The following is a 24,032-nucleotide window of genomic DNA, read 5'->3' as shown; positions in this document are numbered from 1 at the left end:
ACAGAAACTCTATGAAATCAATGTTGGAAATACTTTCTTAGGTTTTGTTTTGTTTTTGAGATGTTGTCTTGCTCTGTCACCCAGGCTGTCTGTCACCCAGGCTGGAGTACAGTGGCACGATCTCGGCTTCCGACCTCAGGTGATCTGCCTCCCTCAGCCTCCCAAAGTTCTGGGATTACAGGCTTGAGTCACTGTGCTTGGCCCATTTTGCCTAATTTTAACTGTGCTTTTTATATGAAGTTCTTCCCTCCCTTTCACCCCAATTAGCCCTACTGAGTGGTGCCTATACCTGGCCTGGGGACTTAGCACTACTTGTTAGGAACTGTCTTCTTCTACTCCTTAACCTTCTTGTAGATACTTGGGCTGCTGAGGGTATCTCCCATTCCATCGCTCCAGAAGTTGTGAAGCCCGATGAACAGCTAGAAATCGGACTGGTATTCTCAACGGTATGGAGATATTTTCTGGTTGGTCCTTCATTACATCTTAAAACATATTTTAAAAAGGGAAGAATTTAAAAGCAATTTATAAAAGTTTCTGACAATACATATAAAACATCTTTATTGACAAGTGAGCCAATAAGAACACATTTAGTTCACAGATAACCAAAACATTTGAAATGCATAACATTAAAATTTCCAAGATTCACGTTGCAGTACAAACATGTGGCAGGTTAAACATCAGGCATAAAAAGGACAAATACTGAAACACAAAGGGCCAGAGATCCCAAGTCCCTTAACACTATTTAAAATGTTACTCAACTGCAAACTTCAGCCTCTGGAACCATCCCAGAGAGCTACTGGTTAAGTGATACGAAGTAGGAAAAAAGAAGGTTCTGGATGGTCTCAAGGAGGCTGTGCAGAGAACAGCACCAGATGGAAGCAAGAGCAGAAAGAAGTCAAGTCCCATCTTTATGATAAGCCAGAGAACAGGATGGTCACAGTTCTTCATGGGTAAACAAAAGATGGGGAAGACACAGCCACCCTTAAGTAACTTCTACTGACAGATGCTCCAGCACTTCTCTATGTAGAGGAGAGAGAAAGAGAGCACCAAGCAGGAGTGGGGGACTCTATATTTATTGTCTTCCAGTTCCTTTATATGCATTGTCTTATTTAATCCTTATGACAACTTTATGAGAAGCTGATGATTTATTCCCTTTGTTGAAACCTAATACAGATAAAGAAACTGAGACTCAGAGTAGGGAGTTTTTCAAAGTCACATGACTGCTTAGTGGGGGTGGCAGAATTCAAACTCAACTTTGGAAAGCCCATGTTGGTCTTCTTTCCTTAGTCAAATTTTGGCCCTCAAATGAATTTATTTTCACTCAAGAATTTGGCAAGTTTCAATAACTTGAATTCTCCTGACAATATATAGTAACATCCTAGAGGTAGGAGTATTTTGATACATCATTTCCCATCTCTTTTATTTTTCTGACCCCTATTAACTCTCAGTAAGTTCAACTTTTCTATTCCACCTAATTTCTCTGACTGGTTTAAATCCTTTATCCCATTTCTTGATGAATGCTCTACAACAGGGGCCAAGCAAATATTTTCTGTAAAGAGCCAAATAGTAAATATTTTAGGCTTTCAGGGACATACAACCTACTATGGGCTATATCCCCACCAAAGTCATATAATGAAACTTAATTGATGGTATTATGAAATGGGGCCTTTTGAAGGTGATTAGGTCATGAGGGTGGAGCTCTCATGAATGGGATTAGTGCCCTTATAAGGGGCTGAAGATACCAGAACTCTCCCCTTCTATCATGTGAAGACACAGTGAAAGGTGCTTTCTATTAACCAAGAAGCAGACCTCCCCTATACCCTAAATACGTTGACATCTTCATCTTGGACTTCCCAGTCTCCAAAACTGTGAGAAGTAAATTTCTGGTGTTTATAAGCTGCTCTGTTTGTGATATTAAAGCCCAAAGGTACAACCTCTGCTGCAGCTACTCAGCTCTGACACTGGACACAAAAGCAGTCAAGGACAACATGTAGATGAGTAAGTGTGGCTGAGTTCCAATAAAATTTTCTTCTGAGAAACAGGTGGTGGGCCAGAGTTGGTCCATGAGTCCAGGCCACAGTTTGTCAATTTCTGCTCTAAACCATTAGTACTAAATACTAAGATGATAAAAGAGGAGAGTTCCTTTTCCTGTGTGTGTGTGTGTGTGTGTGTGTGTGTGTGTGTTTGAGTAATGATATGGTTTAGGTTTGTATCCCTACCCAATCTCATGTTGAATTGTAATCCCCAATGTTGGAGGTGGAGCCTGGTGCAGGGTTACTGGACCATGCAGGTAGTTTCTCATGAATGATTTAGCACCATCCCCCTAGTGCTGTCTCGTGATAAAGTTCTCATGAGATTTGGTTGTTTAAAAAGTGTGTAGCACCTCCCCTTTCTCTCTTCCTCCTGCTCCTGCCCTGTGAAGATACCTGCTCTGGCTTTGCCTTTTGCCATGAGTAAAAGCTCCCTGAGACCTCCCCAGTCATACTTCCTGTACAGCCCATGGAAGTATAAGCCAATTAAACCTTTTTTAAGTTCAGTCTCAGGCATTTCTTCACAGCAGTGTGAGATTGAACTAAACAGAGGACAATAACAAAAAGTAGGTAAATATGAAGGCCAGAGAAATGGCAAATTCTTCATGAAGGGAAGCTGCTTATCCTCAAGCAAGTCAGTTGAGGACTATCTTGTGAGCTATTTTCTGTACCTGTTTTCCACTTATACAGGGAAGTATGCCCTGTGTCTCACAGTTGCTTCAGTTCTTCTTTACTGAGACCCTAAATATAATAACACACTGAGCCACTCAACTTCTCAGACCCTCAATATCCCTAGGGCTTTTTCTCAAATGGACACAGCATAGCTTACAGAAAGCTGAATAATGTAGACAAAGGAAGTCTTCCTGACTCTTTGATTATAGAAAACCAAGGATTCATTCAGTGCCAACGATAAAAAAGGAGGGACTTGATCAACAACCACCGTTAAGATTTTGACCTATCTGCTACTTCACGTAAACGCCCAGGGAAATGGAAAATGAAAGAAGGTCTCCACAGTAGAGGGATAACAATGATATAAATCAATGATGATGCCAGGCGTGGTGGCTCACGCCTGTAATCTCATCACTTTGGGAGGCCAAGGCGGGCAGATCATGAGGTCAGGAGATTAAGACCATCCTGGCTAACACAGTGAAACCCTGTCTCTACTAAAAATACAAAACATTAGCCGGGTGTAGTGGCATGTGCCTGTAGTCCCAGCTACTCGGGAGGCTGAGACAGGAGAATGGCATGAACCTGGGAGGCAGAGGTTGCGGTGAGCCGAGATCGCGCCACTGCACTCCAGATGGGGCTGCAGAGCAAGACTCCATCTCAAAAAAAAAAAAAAAAAAAAAAAGATGAACACAATCCATATGAACATAACTTAGAATTGTCTGTAAATATTATATATCCTAGTTATGGTCATCAAATTAGACAGCAGCTTGGTGAGGGAGGAAGGTAATGCTAAGGACTTTCAATGCAGCCTTTTTGGTTTTTATGGATAATATAAAAGAAATGACAGTCTAGAGGAATTGTACCATATGTGTATCTAGATCTCTACTTGGGACTCAAAGAATAATAAATAACAACATTGTGTCTTCCTGATGATAAGGATACAAGCCCTCAGCCTAACCTACCCGACAAGAATTCCCTTACAAAGCAAGAGGCTTACAACAAAGCTCTGACATAACCAAGAGAGGGGAAAACTGAATTTCACAGTGTTTGTACTGCTACCCACTCTCAGGGACTTCTTGAATTTCCACAAATAGCTATTTGGGAGGTTGGAGATTAAAATTTTGAAATTTCTGGCTAGATTTCATAATGACCAAATTAATGGACATAAGGAACCTGCCTATGGCTCAAAACTATGTATTACACAAATGAAATTAGATGTATACAGAATTGGTTCTCACATGCATATTATGGATGGATCTTCCACCTAAACACACAAGTATTTAATATAGTGATAAAACCAACTTACATTTCTTCACATTAATTTTTCAGGGTTGCTCTTCAGTGTGAACTCTTTGATGTCTGATGAGAGATGAACTGCACTTAAAGCTTTTCCCACACTCATTACATCTAAAGGGTTTCTCTCCGGTATGAGTTCTCTGATGTTGAATAAGAGCTGATGAATGAATGAAGGCTTTTCCACACTCACTACATTTGTACGGTTTCTTTCCAATATGAATTCTTTGATGTTTAGCAAAATTGGAGCTCCGGCTGAATGTTTTCCCACATTCATTACACTCATAGGGTTTCTCTCCAGTATGAATTCTCTGATGTTGAACAAGATGTGTGCTCTGACTAAAAGTTTTTCCACATTCACTGCATTCATATGGCTTTTCTCCAGTATGAACTCTCTGATGCTTAGTTAGGGATGAGCAATGGCTAAAGGCTTTCCCACATTCTTGACATTTATAAGGTTTCTCTCCAGTATGAGTTCTTTGATGTTTAATGAGTGCTGATGAATGAATAAAAGCTTTATCACATTCGTTACATTCATAAGGCTTCACTCCAGTATGAATCAACTGATGCTGCACAAGATGTGTACTTCGATTAAAACCTTTCCCACATTCATTGCATTCATAAGGTCTCTCTCCAACATGAATTCTCTGATGTGTTGCAAGGGATGAGCTTTCTGTGAAGGTTTTCTTGCATTCACTGCATTCAAAGAGAATTCTAGTATGAGTTCTCTGGTGTTTAGTTAAATTAGCTCTGTGGCTAAAAGATTTCCCACATTCATTGCAGGTATAGGGTTTCTCTCCAGTATGGACTCTCTGGTGTCGAATAAGCACTGAATGGTAGGTGAAGAGTTCACCACAATCATTACACTTATGAGGTTTTTTCTCTTTATAAGTTTTCTGCTTTTTCATTAAGTTTGATTTTTGTTTCAACCTTTTTTCAAGTGTATGAAAGGCATAAGATCCTTTGGGAACTCTGTCTTCAGTGATAAGGACAGATTTCTGATTGAAGCTTTTCCAGTATACATCATGTTCATGGTGTGTTTCCTCAGAGAGTGAATTCATGTGAGTGAACATTTCTCTCAAATGTCTCTCCTGATTTCCTGGCTGATTCTCTAACCAATTTTCACATTCAAGAGCTGCTTCCAAGTTGGAGTCATAGACACTATTCCGTGTCAGTCTGTCTATTAGTGCAACTTTGCATGATTCTGCTTTGGAAAAATCTTGCACTGAAGTTGAATCCTTGCTCTGTGGTCTAGTCTCCACGTCTGAAAGACATTGGAAATGCAAATTTCCTTCGTTTTCTGTGCTCAACAAAAAGGCAGTTCTGTAATAGGTAAGAGTTAATGAAAGTGAAAAGCATGCCTTCAAGGAGCAAGTGGATTTGACTCTTTTAGATGATTTGCAAAGAGAAACAAATGGAGGAAAACAAATGTTCAGAATATGCAGAGAAAACGAGTACATCCTATCCAGGAGAGTCAGAAGAGGGGAAAGATGACAAGAAATATAAGAGTAGAGATGCTGATGAAGCAATATATCCACAGATGAGTAGGCAATGCATACACAGATCAGGATGGGAAGAAATAACTTTTTATAGAATACCTACTTGTTGTGATAAATTTCTAGGCACACAACCATCTTAGTGTACAGCACAGTTATGGCTTCTAAATTTTCACTATTCCCATCCTACTTACATCCAAATACGTATTCCATTGCCAGTTTAATCTTCCTAACAATGCTTTTATAACATTTCGCTGATCAAAAACCTCCTATGATCTCCCAAAGGCGTAATGACAAATACATGAAATGATATATGCACAAGGCTTTGTTGAAGCACTAATTGAGGTAACAAAAGACTGGTAACATCTCACATATCCTACTATACAGAAATGATTGAACATACAGTGGATACATACAATGGAGTACCATGCAACTCCTTAAAAAATGACAAAGATCTTTACATATTGCTATAAGGTGACCACCAGGATATATTAAGTTTAAAAAGAAAAAGCAAGATATAAATAAGTATGCACAGTTTGCTACTGTTTTATAAAGAAAAAAAAAGGGGGTACAAATACATATACTATTTGCTTACATTTTAAAAAACAACAAAAAAAGGATAAACGGAAAACCAATAAAAATTTGTACCTATAGGGAAGACATCAGAACAGGGGAGAGAGGGCAGAGATGGAAGCTTAACCTCTCTAAATATATCCAATATAAATATAGTAGAATTTTTATATCCAATACAAAGCTAATTTATATAGACATAAAATATTTTCAATAGTGTAGTTCAAAGAAATAGAGGAGTAAAACAGAAGGGCAAATACAGAAATAGAGTATATGTAAGAATTAAAGATAACATGAAGGTGGTATTTCAGTCAGTGAACAAAACATAGATTTGCTTTTCCAATGATGCCATGGAAACTGATTAACTATTTGAAGAAAATTAAGTTAGATGAGTCACTCATTTCATCCACTCAAATAAATTACATTCATTCATCTATCTATTCATCTTCTATCCATTTTATTCAACAGATATTTATAGAATATCTTCCACGTGCTAGGCTCTGAACTAGTCACTGGGAAAAAAGAGTCACTATGCATACAGAGGAAGAAAGAATTTAATCTAACATTCCCAAGCAAAACCTGAATTGCAGTTCTGCCGCTTACTAGCTGTGTGATACTGGATAAGTTATTTAACCTCTTTACTTCAGTTTCCTTATGTGTAAGAGGGGATAATAACAGTACCCATCTCACAAGGAATGACAGCAATACCTACCTTAATAAGCATTAAATGCAAATATTTATGAATCACTTAAAAACGCTGACACAGCATAAGTGCTACATTAAGTGTTTATTAAATAAATAAAACATAAATTGATAGAAGGCTTGTATAGGTAGGTAGAGGCAAAGATCCTCAAGGATGGTCCATGGACCCCTGGGAAACAGTAAGTTCAAAACTGCTTTCAAAATAAGATTTAGATGTTATTTGCCTTTTTCATTGTCTCAACATTTTCAACGATGTTGTAAAGTAATGGTAAAATTGCTTACAACTTCAAACAAACGAACACAATGATACTAAACTTACTAGTAGTCCCCATCATGTACTCTTCGGTTTTTTTTTTTTAATTAAAAAAAGCCAGTTTTATTTAAAAATGTCTATGGAAGCATAAACATTATTAATTTCATTGAATTTTAACCCTGGAAGTGCCTTTTTTAATATTCAGGGTTAATGAAATAGGAAATATTCATAAGGCAATTCTGTTTATACCAAAGAACAATGGTCATCTTGAGGAAATGAGTTGTGAGCTGAACCAGCCGCTTGTTTCACAGACCACCATTTTACCTGAAAGGGTGACTGCATGGCAAACTATGTTATCTAACTTGGGTATCTGGCAGACAGTTTCTCCAAAATGAACAGAGTAAACCTGTCGTATCAAGGACAACAAACGAGTTTTTTATAAAATTTGAGCTTTCAGGCAGAAATTACAAGGTTTGGAAAACTTCTATCTACTACCGAGAGCTTGATGGCTTTCTAAAACTTAAAGGCTTTTCCGATAACATCAGTTGTGATACTAAAAGTTATAATATTCAAAAATATTGCACAATATAAAGTGTCAACAAAGATCTGCATAACTTAGTGAACCAATATTGTCCAAAGACTGACAGATTTCAATATATGAAAAATTCACGGATGTGGTTTCAGATTCTACATTGAATCTAATCTTTCAGAAAGTACTACTTGTTCAGTTTTAGAGCTGTTTCAAAGAAGAATAGCCGTAATTACCTGAAAAGACTATAAAATACTCCTTCCTTTTCCAACTTATACCCGTGTGATGCTGGATTTTCTCCATGCATGGCAACCAAAACAACAAGTCATATCAAGTTGCATTCAGAAGCAGTTGTAAGAATATAACTACCTTCTATTATGTCATACATTAAAGAGATTGGCAAAAGTGTAAAACAATGCCATATTTCTTAATAACATTTTTTGGTTAAAGAAAATAGCTGTTTTTAAATAAAAAAAAAATACTGTGCTAACACGTAACAGGTTTATAATTTTTTATTTCTATTTTAAGAGATGAGGTCTCACTTTACTGCTCAGGCTGGTCTCTAACTCCTGGGCTCCATCGACCCACCCACCTTGGCCTCCCAAGGCACTGGGATTACAAGTGTGGACTACCACACCGGCAAATTATTATTATTATTATTTTTTGAGACAGAGTCTCGCTCTGTCGCCCAGGCTGAAGTGCAGTGGCCGGATTTCAGCTCACTGCAAGCTCCGCCTCCCGGGTTCACGCCATTCTCCTGCCTCAGCCTCCGGAGTAGCTGGGACTACAGGCTCCCGCCACCTCGCCCGGCTAGTTTTTTGTATTTTTTAGTAGAGACGGGGTTTCAGCGGGTTAGCCAGGATGGTCTCGATCTCTTGACCTTGTGATCCACCCATCTCGGCCTCCCAAAGTGCTGGGATTACAGGCTTGAGCCACCGCGCGTGGCCTAATTATTTTTTATTTATTTATTTATTTATTTATTTATTTTGAGACGGAGTCTCGCTCTGTCGGCCAGGCTGGAGTGCAGTGGCTGGATCTCAGCTCACTGCAAAGTGAATTAGTTAATAGCTTAAATTTTTTCTGTTTTAACTTGTAGTATAGTAACTATTGGTAGATATAACCCACATAAATGAAACATCTTTAGGGTCTTTAATAATTTTTATAGTTACAGTAGGTCCTTTGATGCCAAAGCATTCAGAACTGCTACCCTAGAGCACAGACAGGGAAGAAGAGTGGCTGTGAAATGAAGTTGGGATAATGAGTGAAAGCCAGATTTCGCAAGTTTTTGTAGACCTCCAGGATTCTGTCTGTTACCCTGAAGGCAGCGAGAAGCCATTCAAATGTTTCAAGCAGAGTGATGGCAAGATCAGATTTGATTATGCAAATACCAGTCTCACTACAATGTTAAGAATGAAGTATATGGGGCAAAGGTGGAATCAGAAAGATTATCACAGTAATCCAGGCAAACAAAAAAATATATAAAGGAAAATTGACCGTGAAGAAATACTTAGAATATAATTAGGTAAATACAGTAATGAATAGAATAAAGGAGAGAGGGGGAGATGTAAAGACTGTGCATAGATTTCTGCCACGTACAATTTGATGACAATAAGTACCACTAAAACAATTACTGGAAAAGGATCCTATGAGAGAGATGGGAAATTTAGACTTATTTTAGATATTCAGTTTTAAACATGCTGTATTGAAGTATCTTTGACATAAGCAAACAAAGGAATCAAATAGTTAAGATGTTGAGAACAGCCCTGAGGAGAGCTCCAGGACGGAAATACCAATTTGGGACTCATCTTGATAGAAGGTAACTGGTTGTGGGAATGATGAGACTAATGAAGGAGTAAGTAGAGGCTGCAAACAGTTGATTAGTTGGCCAAATCGGACCTTAGACACATTTTCTTTGGGCCACACTGTTTATGCAAACTTTTAAAATTAGTTACACACAGTTAAAAATAGGGAGATTGCAGCTGGACGCAGTGGCTCACACCTGTAAACCCAGCACTTTGGGAGGCCGAGGCAGGCGGATCACAAGGTCAGGAGATCGAGATCATCCTGGCTAACACAGTGAAACCCCATCTCTACTAAAAATACAAAAAATTAGCCAGGCGTGGTGGCAGGCACTGGTAGTCCCAGCTACTCGAAGGCTGAGGCAGGAGAATGGAGTGAACCTGAGAGGCAGAGCTTGCAGTGAGCCGAGATCATGCCACTGCACTCCAGCCTGGGCGACAGAGACAGACTCCATCTCAAAAAAAACCAAAAAAAAAAGGGGGGCGGAGATTACAGATAAATGCAAATTTAGGGTTTCTCTCTTGAAAACAACTGGAAGCATACTGAACGACAACAACCATTTAGAGCAGGGATTGCAACTACAGCCTGCTGTCTACTTTGCTAAATAAATTTTTACTGGAACATACCCATTTATGTTATATTTTCTAGGGCTGCTTTCATACTACTGTGGCAGACTGAATGGCTGCAGAGTGACCATGTCCCACAAAGCCTAATTATTTACTATCTAGCCATTTACATAAAAAGCATGCCAGCCCTTGAGCTAGAGCTCATGGAGTAATGGCTACTCCTTTCAGTTGAGGCCTGTAGTCCTCTGGTTCACCAGTTTCCACCTTGCTTGCTTAACTCAGTGATATTACCTCCTGGCCCATGTAAGTACTCAAGTTTACGACTCCAGGTATACAAAAGGAAGGGAGATTAAAATCAAATTTTGAGGAATTAGAATATTTAATTGTTCAAAAAAGAAGGCTAAGAAGATACACTCAGAGAAGTAAGAAGCAATTCCAAATGGATTAAGAATTTAAAGAAAAATAAAGAATATACTAAGAAACAGAGGCAAATATATATGTAGCTTTGGGGTAATGAAAAACGTTTTAAGCAGTACTCAAAGGGCAGAAAAAAAAAAGATTGCAAAAATTAAACTTGTACATCAAAATGCATAGCAAAACTGAAAGGCAAAAACTAGAAAAAATATCTGTAACATAACAAAAGGTAAAAACCTCATACATAAGGACCTCTTAACAGATCACTGTGAAAACTTCAATACCCCAAAAAAGGGAGATGGGTGGTGAGTGGGTAAGTCACAGAAACTGACAGGTCACTGAGGTGAAACAGACATATCCATAATCACAGGGATTTTTAAAACTCTTTCAATATTAAAAAGCATAACATTTTTTAAAAATAAGAATATCCAGGAAGGATTTTCTTTATGAGCTATACATACTACTAAGTATAGTAATTAAAACAGTATGGTATTGGACACAGACAGACAAGAAACAGAAGCAAGTATGCAAGGGAACTAGGTTTACCACAGCTAGCATTACAAATCAGTAACAGAAGATTATTCCATGAACAATGCTGGACTTATTGGCTTTAAGCACGGAAAAAGACAAAATTAGTTTTCCTATTTCATACCATATACAAAAATAAATAACTGTAAAACAAAATTGAACATTTTGGAATAAAATAATCTTTCTGACACTGGGATAAAGTAGATAGACAATTTATAAAAAGCAATATTTAAAAAAAAAACTGTTACTAAAAATTTTAAATTCTATATGCCTAACACACCAGAAAATAAAATACGCCAAAGATTAGAAGAGCCAATTTCTTCTCACTGATTTGCAATGCTACTTCTGTCATATATTAGTACCTAAAATATATGAAGAACTCCACCAAATCAAGAGAAAAGATATAAACAGCCCAATCTCAAAAAGCAGGCAAAGGGTATCAACAGGTAACTCACAAGAAGAAACTTGAATAGCCAACAAACATGAAATGCTGAAACTTGTATTTATCACTCAGAGAAATGAAAATTTTAAAACATCATTTTGCATCCGTCAGATTGACAAAAATTACCAAGTCTGATAACTCAACTGTTGGCAGTTCCTAGTAAAGCTAAACATGTGATGATTTAAGACCTACTAATTCTTCTTCCGGTTATTTCCCTAAACCAGCTCTCAAGATGAACATAAGGAAAAAAAAAAAGATGAACATAAGGAATCAATAAAAGGACAATCACTGCAACTGTTACTAATGGCAAAAAAATAGACTATTCAGTTTATTCATACAATGGACTTATTACTCCACAGTAGTTAAAATGAATAAACATAATTCACATATATTAACAGATTAATATCAAAACACAATGTGAACTTTAAAAAATCAGACTACATAAGAAAAAGTGTAACAATAAAACACACATTGTTTTATACACATATGTATATATGTCTCTGTGTATATATCCACATACACAAACACTGAAATGATTCACACCATTTCAAGATATAATGGTTACTTCTAGGGGAAAAAGAGAATAAAAGCGTTTCATTTTTGTTTTTTGTTTTGAGACAGAGTCTCCCTCTGTCGCCCAGGCTGGAGTGCAAAGGCATAATCTCAGTTCACTGCAACCTCCGCCTACTGAGTTCACGCAATTCTCCTGCCTCAGCCTCCCAAGTAGCTATAATTACAGGTGCCTGTCACCATGCCCGGCTAATGTTTTGTATTTTTAGTAGAGACAGGGTTTCACCATGTTGGCTAGGCTGGTCTCAAACTCCTGACCTCGAGTGATCCAGCCATCTTGGCCTCTGAAAGTGCTGGGATTACAGGCTTGAGCCACCACGCCCGGCCAAGAATAAAAGGGCTTTAACTGAATATGTAATATTTTTTATTTCTTAAAAAGTAAAAGATGTCACACACCTCAAAAGGATGGCTAAAATGAAAACAAGCAATACTAAGTGTTGATAAGCATGTGAACAACTAGAACGCACATACTCTGCTGCTGGGAATGTAATTGGTACAATGACTCTAGAAACTTCTTTGGCACTATCTACTAAAAATGAGTATGTATCTATCCTATGATAAAACAAGTCTACTTGTATGTATATATCCAAAAGAAATGCATATATTTGTTCACCAAAAGGCATTTAAAAAGTGTACATAGCAGCATTAGTCAGGCAGCTAAAAACGGGAACTATCCGAATACTTATCTTCAGAAGAATAAACTGGTATATTAAGAAAATGAAAAATTACACAACAATGAAAATGAATAAATTACAATGACATGCAACAACACGGATGTATCTCACAGCTAATGTTCAGTGAAGGAACCCAGACACAAGAGTATATACAATATGATTCCATTTATAGAAAGTTCAAGAACCGTCAAAACTTGGTGCTATAAGTTAGGATAAGGTTACCCTTGGGAGGAGAGAGGGGCCTGAAAGAGGGCACAAGGTTGCTTCTAGAGGTGCTGGTAAGGCTGTTTTCTTGATGTGGGCAATCATTACATGAATGTGCTAAATTTGTGAAAATTCATCCAACTGTATGAGTTTTATATTGTAAGAAAAAGGAAGAAAGAAAAGAGGCAAATGAAGCAAAATATTAGTATGTGTCTAATCTCAGTGATGGATATATGAATGTTATTTTAGTGTCTGGACTTCTGTATATATTTAAAATGCTTTATAATTTTTAAAAAATTAAAAAATAAGGGCACACAGGTATTTTCTTAAGCACCAAAAAGTATTTCTTCATTGTCCTGCTGGGCTATCATTTCTGAAGACTCCCATCTATCTGGCTCACCTGAATAGCTGCTTTTGGGGGTTTTTCTCTCAAGCTTCAATGGTTCTTTTCCATTCTCCAAGTTGTAGTTCTCAGGTTTGGAAACTGGAAGCCCTATTCATTTAAAAAAAGAAAAAGACAGAAAGAAGAAAGTAATGGGAGTAAGTTATTTGTGGAAGTTTTCTTCCGGTAGGTTGAATTGTTACATATTCCTTCGTGAATTCCAACTTTCTTTCTTATTTTTTTAATTTATAAAAATTTACTTTTTATTTTTTATTTTTAAAGTTAATGGGATCTCACTATATTGCCCAGGCAGGTCTCGAACTCCTGGGCTCAAGCTATCCTCCCACCTCTGCCTCCCTAAGTGCTGGGATTACAGGCATGAGCTACCACGCCCAACTTTCACGGCCACTGTCCTGCTGGACTTATTTATTTGCAATGGGTATAAAGATCTAAACTGGAATATGGTCTCAACCTCTTGATCTACAAAGACAAAGTATTATAGGAAGAGCTGAAGTAAGGGAGGGTGAACCTCTAAATAAAGCTTAAAATATCTACAGCAAGAGTCTGGGCCTGGTAAGGAGTTCAACTGGATTTGTAAATACAAATATTTTCCACTGTCAGAAAAGAAAGGAATTTCTCTTTATTTCCTTTTTGTGCGAGGAAACTTCAGAGAGATGTTGCAAATTAGTCTTTACCTCAGGAAAGGAGGAAAAAGTGGGACCTCAATGGCAGCACCACGTAACTGTAACGGTGGTAACTGAAGTTTTATCTTCTAATGTTTTTCCTTTCCTTCTTCAGTTACTAGAAGTCACTTTCTTAGGGGATTTTTTTTTTTTTACATGAGGTTTGGGAGGGGCTAACAGTCCCCTCCACCCCTCACACAATCATATGCATGCACGTGTGTATGCGTGCATGCTGGTAGGCCCAGGATCTATAACTGGCCACAGAGTACTCAATCTCTCTGGCACTAGAGACTGTTTCACTGATGGGCCTGTGACCTTATTTGCTGAAACTCCCAGGAAAGAAGCATTTTCTTTTTTAGCTTAGCTATCTAACTGGAAGAATAACATAACCCTGGGATCGCCACTGGCCATCTTTGCCACATAGGGAAATCCTAAGAATAAAGCTAATACAGGGCAAAACCAAGCCAATTGATTAAAATAAATCAATGAATACAGGAAATTCTTGATAATATATTTGGATACCTGAAAAATCAAGATTTTTTTCCCCTTTAAGTGTATGAGTTAAGTTTCTGTCACTTAAATCCAAAGAATCCTGATACAAAACAAGCAAACATTTCATCAAGAATCTAAAGCAAAAACAGATTTTCTACATAGGCCAAAAAGAATTAACACTTTTTGACTCCTGAATCCAAAGGTGAAGGCTTTGCTATTTCACTTTCATTAAAGTAATGATGTTCCCATAAGCAGATTCCAGAATCACAATGATAATCCATTCTTACAAAGTGAGACCAGGTTCCTATAGTTCTCCAGCATCACATCCCTTTGTGCAGGATCCAGCTTCCCCCACTCCTCTGGCGTAAAGTCCATGGCCACATCCTTGAATGTCACTGTTTCCTAAGACATAAAACATCTTTTTCAACATCTTTCCCTTGATAACCTCTCTTTCATCCCCCAGTTTCTGCTGGCCCTGGAGCAAAAGCCTGAGATGCACTTAACAGGGGAACTGACTATGATAAATGACAAGTATTCTGATGGTCATCAGATTCAGAGTACTTTATGTAAAGGGTAACTATCAATTATGTGCCAGGCACACTATGCTAGATTCAATATGAGAACTAAAAGATGACCCTGGTTTCTCCATTGAGAGACTACAATTTTTCTGGAGAATAAAGTATTAAAATATGAACCAATGAGTCAACAATGTAGTTTGATTAAAGTAAAATATAAGAAGAGGGAAATAAATGTCATGTCTACATAATGCTTCTCTGAGTCCTCAATAAAAAATTGATGAGTCAATCTAGCCAATCACAAGATGAATTGCAATACAGAACTTGGAAATGGAGAAGTCGTGGAAAGAAAAGACAGCAAAAACCAGTCCAGTTAAACATGAATTAATTCAAGGCAAAAAGCATTAAATTGGAAAATAGCTCCAATTTATGAGATATGACTCATAAATATTTACGTATAAAATATCATAAGATTATACTTCTATAAGACAAAAAATACAAAAACCGTTAAGGAGATAGATACATATCTGCATTGAACATGCACCTTTAAGTAAACCCACAGACAACAGGAATAGTATTTCAAGGTTACTGAAAGAAATATGCGTCAAATGTTCTAACTGGATAGAAAATACCTTCTGTTCAAACATTCATGTAGCATTTGCAAAAAGTAACAAAGTAAATTTCAGTACATTCCAAAAATAGAACAGAATAATTTATAATAACTGAGAAAATATATCAAAATACGAAAATGATGATGAAATAAAATAGGAAAAAAAATGCCAAAAGCTAAAACTGTATTCAGAGGAAATTTCATAGCTTTAAACACTTCCATTTCATTTTTTTAAAACGTAAATAAATGACCAGAGCACACAAATCAAGTTAGAACAAAAAACAAAAGAAAAGAGAAATATTTACAATATAAAAGCAGAAATTTTTACAAGAGAAAAATAAGAGAGCTGGAAAATCTGAATAAGGTCAGTAGGTTATAGTATTATGCCAATGTGAATGTCCTGATTTTGAAAAAAGAATAATAAAGCAAAGTAAAATATAAATTTTTGCAAAATCTGGGTGAAGCATATACAAGTTCTTTGTGCTATTTGCCACACTTCTTATGTCTAAAATTATTTCAAAGTAAAGCTACTATATGGAAAATAATCTAAGATTTAAGAAATAAGAGAATTATTCCCTTAAGATAAAATAATACGTAAAAATCACTCAGTAGCCCCTAAGGAGAAAAGACAGTATGAGGAAAAATGACCTTTAGCCTAGAATCTGCATATACATAACTAAATCAACATTCAGTGGGGATTAAGTGCCAAACGATTAGAAGAAAAAGTCAGAACAACAAAGATGCAAACCATTGCACAAACAGCAGGAAAAAATACAAAAGAGGAAACAATAAAGCACTGGAAACAGAATTACAAAAATCACATGGCAAGAAAAGTTTGAAATGCATGTATTATATGTGAATGAGCAAATTTCCCTTATAAAAAGGTTTTTTAAAAAAGCCACATCCTATATACAGAATAGGCCATCCAAACAAAATATTATTGCTAGGTTGGGTACTGGTGGGTAAATGGAAGGAAATATAGTATACCGTATGTCTGAATATAGTAGTGCAAGCACAACAAAAAATGTGAAAAAATATACATAGTAGAGAGAGGCAGGGACTGAATTTGAGGGGAAAGTAGCATTACCTTTACATTTCTGTATGTCTGTGTTGTTCACTTTGTTACAATGAAGAAGAACTAAAACCTTAATATTTTTAAAAATCTATTAAATCAAAGATAAAAAATAGCCCAGGCAAATTCTAATAAGAAAAAAAGCTCCAACATTGCATTTTAAATATCTAATAAAATGCACAAAGAACAAAGAGAGTTTTTAAAATTTTCCATAATAGCTTCAATCAGCTTGATGCTGTTAACAGTGTTGAATCTGATATCAAAATATTGAAATATATATTCACACTTCTGGTACCTGTGCCCTAATTTTCCCCTAGCTACTATGCCTGGCCACTTTGAATCTGTGTAGTTCAGGTAGTACTGACTCCATCTCTGACTCACGGGTGGGATGTGTGCGTGTGCGCACGCGCGTGTGTGTTTGTAGGTATATTCTATGGAGAATTACATTTAGATTTGGCCAATATCTCATCCAGGAATAGGCCTAATACCCCATTAGAGTCAATCCCAGCACTTCTGCAATAATGACTAGAAAAGAATCTGCCCTTTTTCTCTGGCCTTCAACACAGGAAGATGTAAGCCTAAACTTGTTAGGGGCAACAATAGGAGAAACACCTGTTTAACAACAAAATCCATGGCGAGAAAAGAAAAGGTCAGCAAAATGAAGAAACAGATTTTAACATTCTTGTTTGAGCCCTATATGTAGCCAGACCCAGATTTTTCCATTAGTCAGTAGTTACTTCTTTTCACTTAGGCCCATTTGAAGTGATTTCATCAGCTACAACTTAAAGCTTCTTGACTAATAAAGCCTTCAAGACGAATGTAAGACAGGTAAGAAGCCAATGGAGACAGGCAAGTACATAAAGGACCCTGAAAAGTCACTTTTACAAACACTATGAACATGCAGTATCTGCTTTTCACACCTTGGATTATAGAAGCAAAGAGAAAGGCTGATTGAGGAATCTCTGGGTTGTGGTATGCCACATATACCGTGGAAAGCTCCTTTTTTCCTACTCCTTTTTTTTTTGAGACAGTTTCACTCTCACCCAGGCTGGAGTGCAATAGCCCTATCTCAGCTCACTGCAACCTCTGCCTCCTGGGTTCAAGTGATTCTCATGCCTCAGTCTCCAGAGTAGCTGGGATTACAAGCATGCGCCACCACGCCCAGCGAATTTTTGTATTTTAAGTAGAGATGAGGTTTCACCATGTTGGTCAGGCTGGTCTTGAACTCCTGACCTCAGGTGATCTGCCTGCCTCGGCCTCCCAAAGTGCTGGGATTACAGGCATGAGCCACTGTACCTAGCCCTAACTTCTTTTAATAAAAGTTTCAAACATACAAAAGTTGAAAGATGAATGCAATAATCACTGATACAGTACAATCACCACTTAAATTCAAAAATTCTTTTTTTTTTTTTTTTTTTTGAGACAGTGTTTCCCTCATTGCCCAGGCTGGAGTGCAGCGGTGCGATCTTGGCTCATTGCAACCTCCACCTCCCAGATTCAAGTGATTCTCCTGCCTTAGCCTCCCGAGCAGCTGGGACTACAGGTGCGTACCACCACGCCTGGCTAATTTTTTGTATTTTTAGTAGAGACGGGGTTTCACCGTGTTAGCCAGGATGGTCTCAATCTCCTGACCTAGTGATCCACCTGCCTTGGCCTCCCAAAGTGCTGGAATTACAGGCATGAGCCACCACGCCAGCCAAAAATTCGTAGTATTTTTCATATTTACCTTTTACGAGAGAGGGGCCAACAATATAAAAGTAAGTTGCAGACATGATCATACCTTAGCTTTCACCATCTCAGAGGGCTGGATTCTAACTCTTTAAATTATGTCTTCATAGGCTTTCCTTTTCCAGTAGTTCTTTGAACTATGTGAGTACTTATTATTATTATTATTTTTGAGACAGAGTCTCCCTCTGTCACCCAGGCTGGAGTGCAGTGGTGCGATCTCGGCTCACTGCAAGCTCCGCCTCCCAGGTTCACGCCATTCTCCTGCCTCAGCCTCCTGAGTAGCTGGGACTACGGGCACCTGCCACCACACCCGGCTAATTTTCTGTACTTTTAATGGAGACGGGGTTTCACCGTGTTAGCCAAGATAGTCTCGATCTCCTGGCCTCATGATCTGCCCGCCTCAGCCTCCCAAAGTGCTGGGATTACAGGCGTGAGCCACCGCGCCCGACCGACTACTTACTACTTTTACAATCACTTCAGCATTTAAGTGCTTTCTTAAATTGCTACTTAAAGTCACATACATGCTGTTCCCTCTAGAGAAACAAGTTTTAAGAGGTATGTACCACATTATATTTAAAACAGTTTCTCACATTACCAAGCACAGAAATGAGCATAGTAGGCTAAGAAAGGGAAATGCTGCTTACCTGTCTGTTGAGGGACAATAAACACTAAATAGGGAAGAAATCCATCCAGTGTTATAAATAGAAAACATTTTCTTCTGAGTCCATTAGTCTCTTGACTGGTCTCTTGGATTTAGAACTCAGCTCTGTAGATGGGCTTTAGTGGATAAAGAAACTCCACATAACAAAGAAGGGAGCGTATCTGTAGTCAAGAAACAAGGTGTAATTCCAATAATTAGCAGACTCACTCACCTGGGATCTGGCCGTGAGGCGCAGAGCAGCCACTTCTCCCTCTTCTGTGCTCCTCTCTTGGAAATGGGGAGAGTCCTGGGAAGACAGAGCTAACCACAAGAAAGCAGTAATGATGAGACCTAGACTTAACTTGCCATTCAAATTTAAAGTCTAAAAACTGCTTCAACATACTATATGTGCTGCCTACAAACACTGAGACTGAAGGTACCCCAAAACAACCGACCTCCTCCCAGGACCCTTGTCCCAGGATGTACAGGAATATTGCTACTCTGGGCTCGAATTCAGTTGCTATAATCATAACACATTCCGTAAGATGGCATCCTTTGATCTAGAAATTAGAATATGTCAGTTAATTTCCCAGCTTAATCGATACTCATTGGTTCTCACTCTGAAAGTTTATTTATAATGTAGATTGCTGGACGCCAACTCAAAGTAATAAGCATTAGTTGAGCCTGGGGTACAATCTAGAAATCTAACAACCACCCCAGGGGGAATTCTGGTGTAGGAGGTCACAGCACAACTTTCATGAAACTGGTCAGGTAGAATTGAAGTCAGTCATTAACTACTATGCCTGTTTTCTCCTATGTGAAACAAAATATTTTTGACAACCAAAGAGCTAAATTCTCAGCCTCAATGGAGATTAGCATGATATAATCATTTGGGAGGAAGAGTACATGAGAAAATGAAGTAATTGAGGCTTTTTTGCTCATGCCACAGAAGTTAACATTTCACTCACATTTTGGGGGTAGCTGTGAAGAGTCCACTGTGTGTCCAGCTGCCATGGAAAGGGCAGTGCTCCCATACCAAGCCCTTCAGTCTCACTTAAAAAGCCCATCCATCCCCAAGACAATGGAGACAGCCAGCCAAGAGCCACCTCCCTTGAGCCAACCGTTCTCCCTTCAGGAGCAGGAATTTCGTCCTTTCACGCCACAAGTTCAACACGTCCGCAATTCTCACCTCTTTTCTCAGGCATTTCAGTCAAATCTGTCTCCATGATCATCACCTCCTCCTTGTTCTGGAGATTCTGCTCTTCAGCCCAATTCAGATCTCCCTGGCCAGACGAGTTAGAAGACCCTCGGGCCTCGGGGTCCCACTTCCTGCTTCCCTCCTGGGCTCTGATGAAAGGCCTGGGTTAGATCGGGTCGAGTTTCTTTCTCACCGTGGAGTCTGCCTCAGTCCTACGGCGCTCGAGCCTGGAAGCCCGGGGACAGCATCCCTGAGGCTGGGTCCTCAGGTGTCTGTCCCTACCGCTTGGAGCTGTCCCTGGGGGAACCGGGCGCCTGGAAGAGGTGACGCTGGGGCATCAGGAGTTTGGACAAATTCTGCCGCGCTCGGGGCACTGACCCAGGACCCCGCGACCGCCCCGCCCGTCGCACAACCGCGTCCCCGGAGGAGAGGATCAGGCCAGAGTGAGAAGGGACGGGGCTCATGGTCTGCCCTCCAGGCCCCTTTAACAAACGCGCACTCTAGCCCCGACTCGGCACAGAACGACCCGGGTAACCACCGCCGAGGCCGAGCGGAGACGAGCGACATCACCACAACCAACTCACCTCCCATCCCGGGCCTCACAAAGGGTACGAACTTCTTTGGCCAGCTCGGAGTCGCGCATGCGTAAGAAGGAGCGGAGGCAGGCGGGCCGCTCTCATCCCCCCCGGAACTACAATTCCCAGAAGCCCCTTGGCATCTCCAGACCCGGGTTCTCCGCAGGTGGGAGCACCAGTGGTGCGGCTGGGAGAATCGCAGGATCGAAGCGCTCCGTCCGTCTCGCGAGAGTATGAAATAGCATCTCGGGTGTCTAATCCTCTGGGCAAGGGAGGGAGGGAGCAGCGGAGACGCGGAAAGAAGTCAGGGTGAGTCCCCGCGCTTTGTCTGCAGAAGCTCCTGAGGCACAGTGCTTAGGGCTGCTGAGTTCAACCGAAATTACTCCGGTGTAAGATGCATTAAAATACATCGCTTTTATCCCTATTTTGTGCTCCCAGAACTCATCCTTTGCTTTCAAAACATATGAAGGATATTTTTAGGAAGAGCAGGTCCCTCTTTGTACACTGAGTCCGATGTTCCTGTATCCACAGACTACTTGTAATCCTAAAAATTCATGTATTTAAAATGAGTTGAAAAGATAGAACCCGTTTTAACAAATTTAAGCAACAGGTTCTTTGCAGACATAAACATTAGTTTAAATGTATCATAAAAGGTGGCTCTTTCAAGGGACCGTTATTCAGTCTCTCCAATTCTGTTAGGGGACTAACCCATCCACCTCCAACTTCGTGTCTAGACCGTCCTCCTTTTCTCGGTGAATGACATTACTGCCCACTCATTCGCACAAGCCAGAACCTGAATATTCTTAACTCTTTAATCTCACCATCTATCACCAAGTCCTATTCATTATACCTTAAATAACTCCCTTGTTTCCATCTTTCTCCATTCCCAGTAGCATTACCTTACTTGGGGCCACCACCATTTCACTAGGATTGCCATTGCAGCCTGATAGCTGGATTCCCTAAGTGAGGTTTTCTCTACCACCCATCTGTTCTCGACACTTTCTGGCTAGTTCTCATTCTAAAACAAGAATATGCTGTTACTTTACTGCCTAAAACCGTGCAGTGGCTTTTACAAACTTCAAGGAAAGATGATTTCCAGTTCCCAGATGGGGTTTGTGACTCCCATTATCTCAGCCCCCTGGTAGTTACACCTTTGTGCAATCCCCTCCTCTTGTGTCTGGACTGGGACTTGCTTCTAACCAATACAGCACAATAAAGGTGACATAAAAGTCTAATGTGTGTCTTGCTAGGAGAGTCCTCTCTTGCTGGCTTTGATGAAGTGGTGGTGACGTTGGGGAGACCCATATGACAAGGAACTGAGGATGGCCTCCAACCAGTAGCCTGCAAGAACCAAAGGCCCATGGTCCCACAACCTGAAAGAAGCTGAACCCTGTAGACAGCTCTGTGTGCTTGGAAGTGAATCATTCCTTGTAGAGTCTTCCCATGAGAACCCTGTCTTGCCAGACGTCTTCATAGCTGGCTGCAAAGAACTCAGTTAAGCTGTGCTCAGTTAAACGTGTGCTATTTTGGACCACTAAGTATGTGATCATATTGCTATGCAGGAAAATTTAACTAATACAACTTTCTAACATAAAAGAGGTGGTTCTTTGTCAAAATCCAATCTGGAGATTGTCTGCAAGAGGGAAAATTGTTGGAATGAGCAACTATTGAAAAGTTTATTTGAAACCCACAGGAAGACAAATGGCCACGGTTGGTCCTAGGAGGTGTGTGGCCTGTACATGTACTTTTAAAAAGCTATCCTAAGAATGGTAAAGGAGGATACAGGAAATATCAAGCAAGAACTTGTCATAAAAATAAAAACAACAAAACTGTGTGTCAAAATATGACAGTTAATACTAGATTTGATAGCAGAATGTGTGAAATTGAAGAGTGAATACCTAGAATATTCTAGTGGAGCTAGAATATCAGGCTAGGGAACTCTACACTTCCAGAAGATATCAGGAAGGGAGAAAAAGTTGAAAAATATGAAAGAAATGTTAAGCAATGTGGAGACTGACTAGATTTTATGAGAATCCAGGAGGAAAGAAAAACAGAGAGGAGGAACTATTTTAAGAAATAATCAAGAATTATGGAAAAATAAAAAAATTAAAGACTTCATATTGAAAGTATTCATAGAGAGTCAAACAAAATTATGAGAAGACACCACATATTACAGTGAAATCTAACAAAGAAGAACTTCTAAAGTCTTCCAGAAACAAAACATAGATCACCTACAAAAGAAAACAATCACAATTTTAAAAAAATCCTCAGTGTTAAAAACAGTGCCTGGCATAGGACCAGGTAGTGTCAGCGCTCCATCAGCCTGAACAGTGGGAACTAAACTGGTGCATTCCCCACACTTACCTTCCCGTGGGTTGTTGATGAGAGAACCTGAAAAAACCTACACCTCTACAACAGGTCGAATTCATGACCTGAAGCTGAAAACTTCCAGCGTATTTGTTCAGGGTGTAGATAGGAATAAAGTATCTTTGCAGTGCTCTGTTCCCTCCATCTCCCCAGACATCTGACACCCTAAAAGTCATCCACAGCTGTGGAGCCTGAGCGACACCTTGATTTGTGTTGTCACCTGACCAAGCCTAAAGACCTCCAGCTCAGTCCCCCACCTTCATCCCACCCCCCAGATGATAAAATTCAGACCTTTCTCCTGAAAGGCAGAGGTTAAACATTCAGGACTGTTTCTGACCGAGGACTTCTTCCAATTAAAACCCCCACCGTGGGCTGTCTCCCCTCGTTTCATTTTTCTAAAGGGGCAGAGGCCTTTTTTAGAAAATAACAAGATGCAATGTGTGTGATTTACTTTTCTGATCTCTTTGAGAAATAGAGAAATACAAAAGTGTGTTCTTAACTCCAGAACCATTCTTTTTGCATAAACACCTCATTGGGCAGCTTTCTAAGTGTAATTTTCCTGAGTCTCCCTTTGTTGGATCTGCCGGAAGACTTGTCAGGGAACCTTTAGTGAGGTTACTTCTTCCTATTTTTCTTCTGTTTTTGGAGGCATACACATTCTGCATAACCAAAACAGTGGCTCAATTGTGTTCAACTTTGTATTTTGATTGCTGAGAACAAAAAAAAGTATCAATGGCCGGGCGCGGTGGCTCAAGCCTGTAATCCCAGCACTTTGGGAGGCCGAGGCGGGCGGATCACGAGGTCAGGAGATCGAGACCATCCTGGCTAACATGGTGAAACCCTGTCTCTACTAAAAATACAAAAAACTAGCCGGGCGTGGTGGCGGGCGCCTGTAGTCCCAGCTACTCGGAGGCTGAGGCAGGAGAATGGCCTGAACCCGGGAGGCGGAGCTTGCAGTGAGCCGAGATCGCGCCACTGCACTCCAGCCTGGGTGACACAGCGCGAGACTCCGTCTCAAAAAAAAAAAAAA

General features: G+C 39.5%; 2 protein-coding genes across 6 annotated transcripts in view; both read right to left on the bottom strand.

Annotated features, from left to right (window-relative positions):
* Nucleotides 1-20,681, bottom strand: part of LOC112608952 (TBC1 domain family member 28-like) — a 39,544-nt gene extending 18,863 nt beyond the window's left edge. The window contains exons 1-5 of the mRNA XM_025361122.1: nucleotides 20,645-20,681; nucleotides 20,254-20,374; nucleotides 19,095-19,183; nucleotides 14,585-14,699; nucleotides 13,141-13,233 (exon numbers count right to left, since the gene is read on the bottom strand). The gene's annotated coding sequence lies outside the window, so the exon portion shown is untranslated. The remainder of the gene's footprint in view (nucleotides 1-13,140; nucleotides 13,234-14,584; nucleotides 14,700-19,094; nucleotides 19,184-20,253; nucleotides 20,375-20,644) is intronic.
* On the bottom strand, nucleotides 532-20,879 carry ZNF286A (zinc finger protein 286A). Of its 5 annotated transcripts, none has more exons than XM_025361107.1 (6): nucleotides 20,645-20,845; nucleotides 20,052-20,374; nucleotides 19,095-19,183; nucleotides 14,585-14,699; nucleotides 13,141-13,233; nucleotides 532-5,256 (listed from the first exon to the last, which is right to left on the bottom strand). In XM_025361107.1, exons 2-6 carry the CDS (start codon nucleotides 20,092-20,094, stop codon nucleotides 4,025-4,027), a joined length of 1,572 nt encoding a protein of 523 aa, XP_025216892.1. In that variant the 5' UTR covers nucleotides 20,095-20,374; nucleotides 20,645-20,845; the 3' UTR covers nucleotides 532-4,024. The 5 variants fall into 5 exon arrangements, with proteins under 5 accessions (XP_025216892.1, XP_025216890.1, XP_025216889.1 ...); XM_025361105.1 differs by having other exon boundaries at nucleotides 20,052-20,287; XM_025361104.1 differs by having other exon boundaries at nucleotides 20,052-20,209.
* Nucleotides 20,880-24,032: the final 3,153 nt, after the last annotated feature.

Source organism: Theropithecus gelada, chromosome 16 (assembly GCF_003255815.1).
Source record: "Theropithecus gelada isolate Dixy chromosome 16, Tgel_1.0, whole genome shotgun sequence".
Lineage (NCBI taxonomy): Eukaryota > Metazoa > Chordata > Mammalia > Primates > Cercopithecidae > Theropithecus > Theropithecus gelada.
The sequence above is the reverse complement of the archived record's forward strand: the minus strand, read 5'-3'. Positions and strand labels throughout refer to the sequence as shown.

Excerpts from the sequence above, each read along its gene's own strand:
- ZNF286A (XM_025361104.1), bottom strand. The coding sequence starts at position 20,703 with ATGCGCGACTCCGAGCTGGCCAAAGAAGTTCGTACCCTTTGTGAGGCC. Across the intron at positions 20,210-20,644 it reads TGTGAGGCCCGGGATGGGAG|AGCCCAGGAGGGAAGCAGGA; the intron begins GTGAGTTGGTTG and ends GCCTTTCATCAG. Across the intron at positions 5,257-13,140 it reads CCCCAAAAGCAGCTATTCAG|ACGTGGAGACTAGACCACAG; the intron begins GTGAGCCAGATA and ends AATGTCTTTCAG.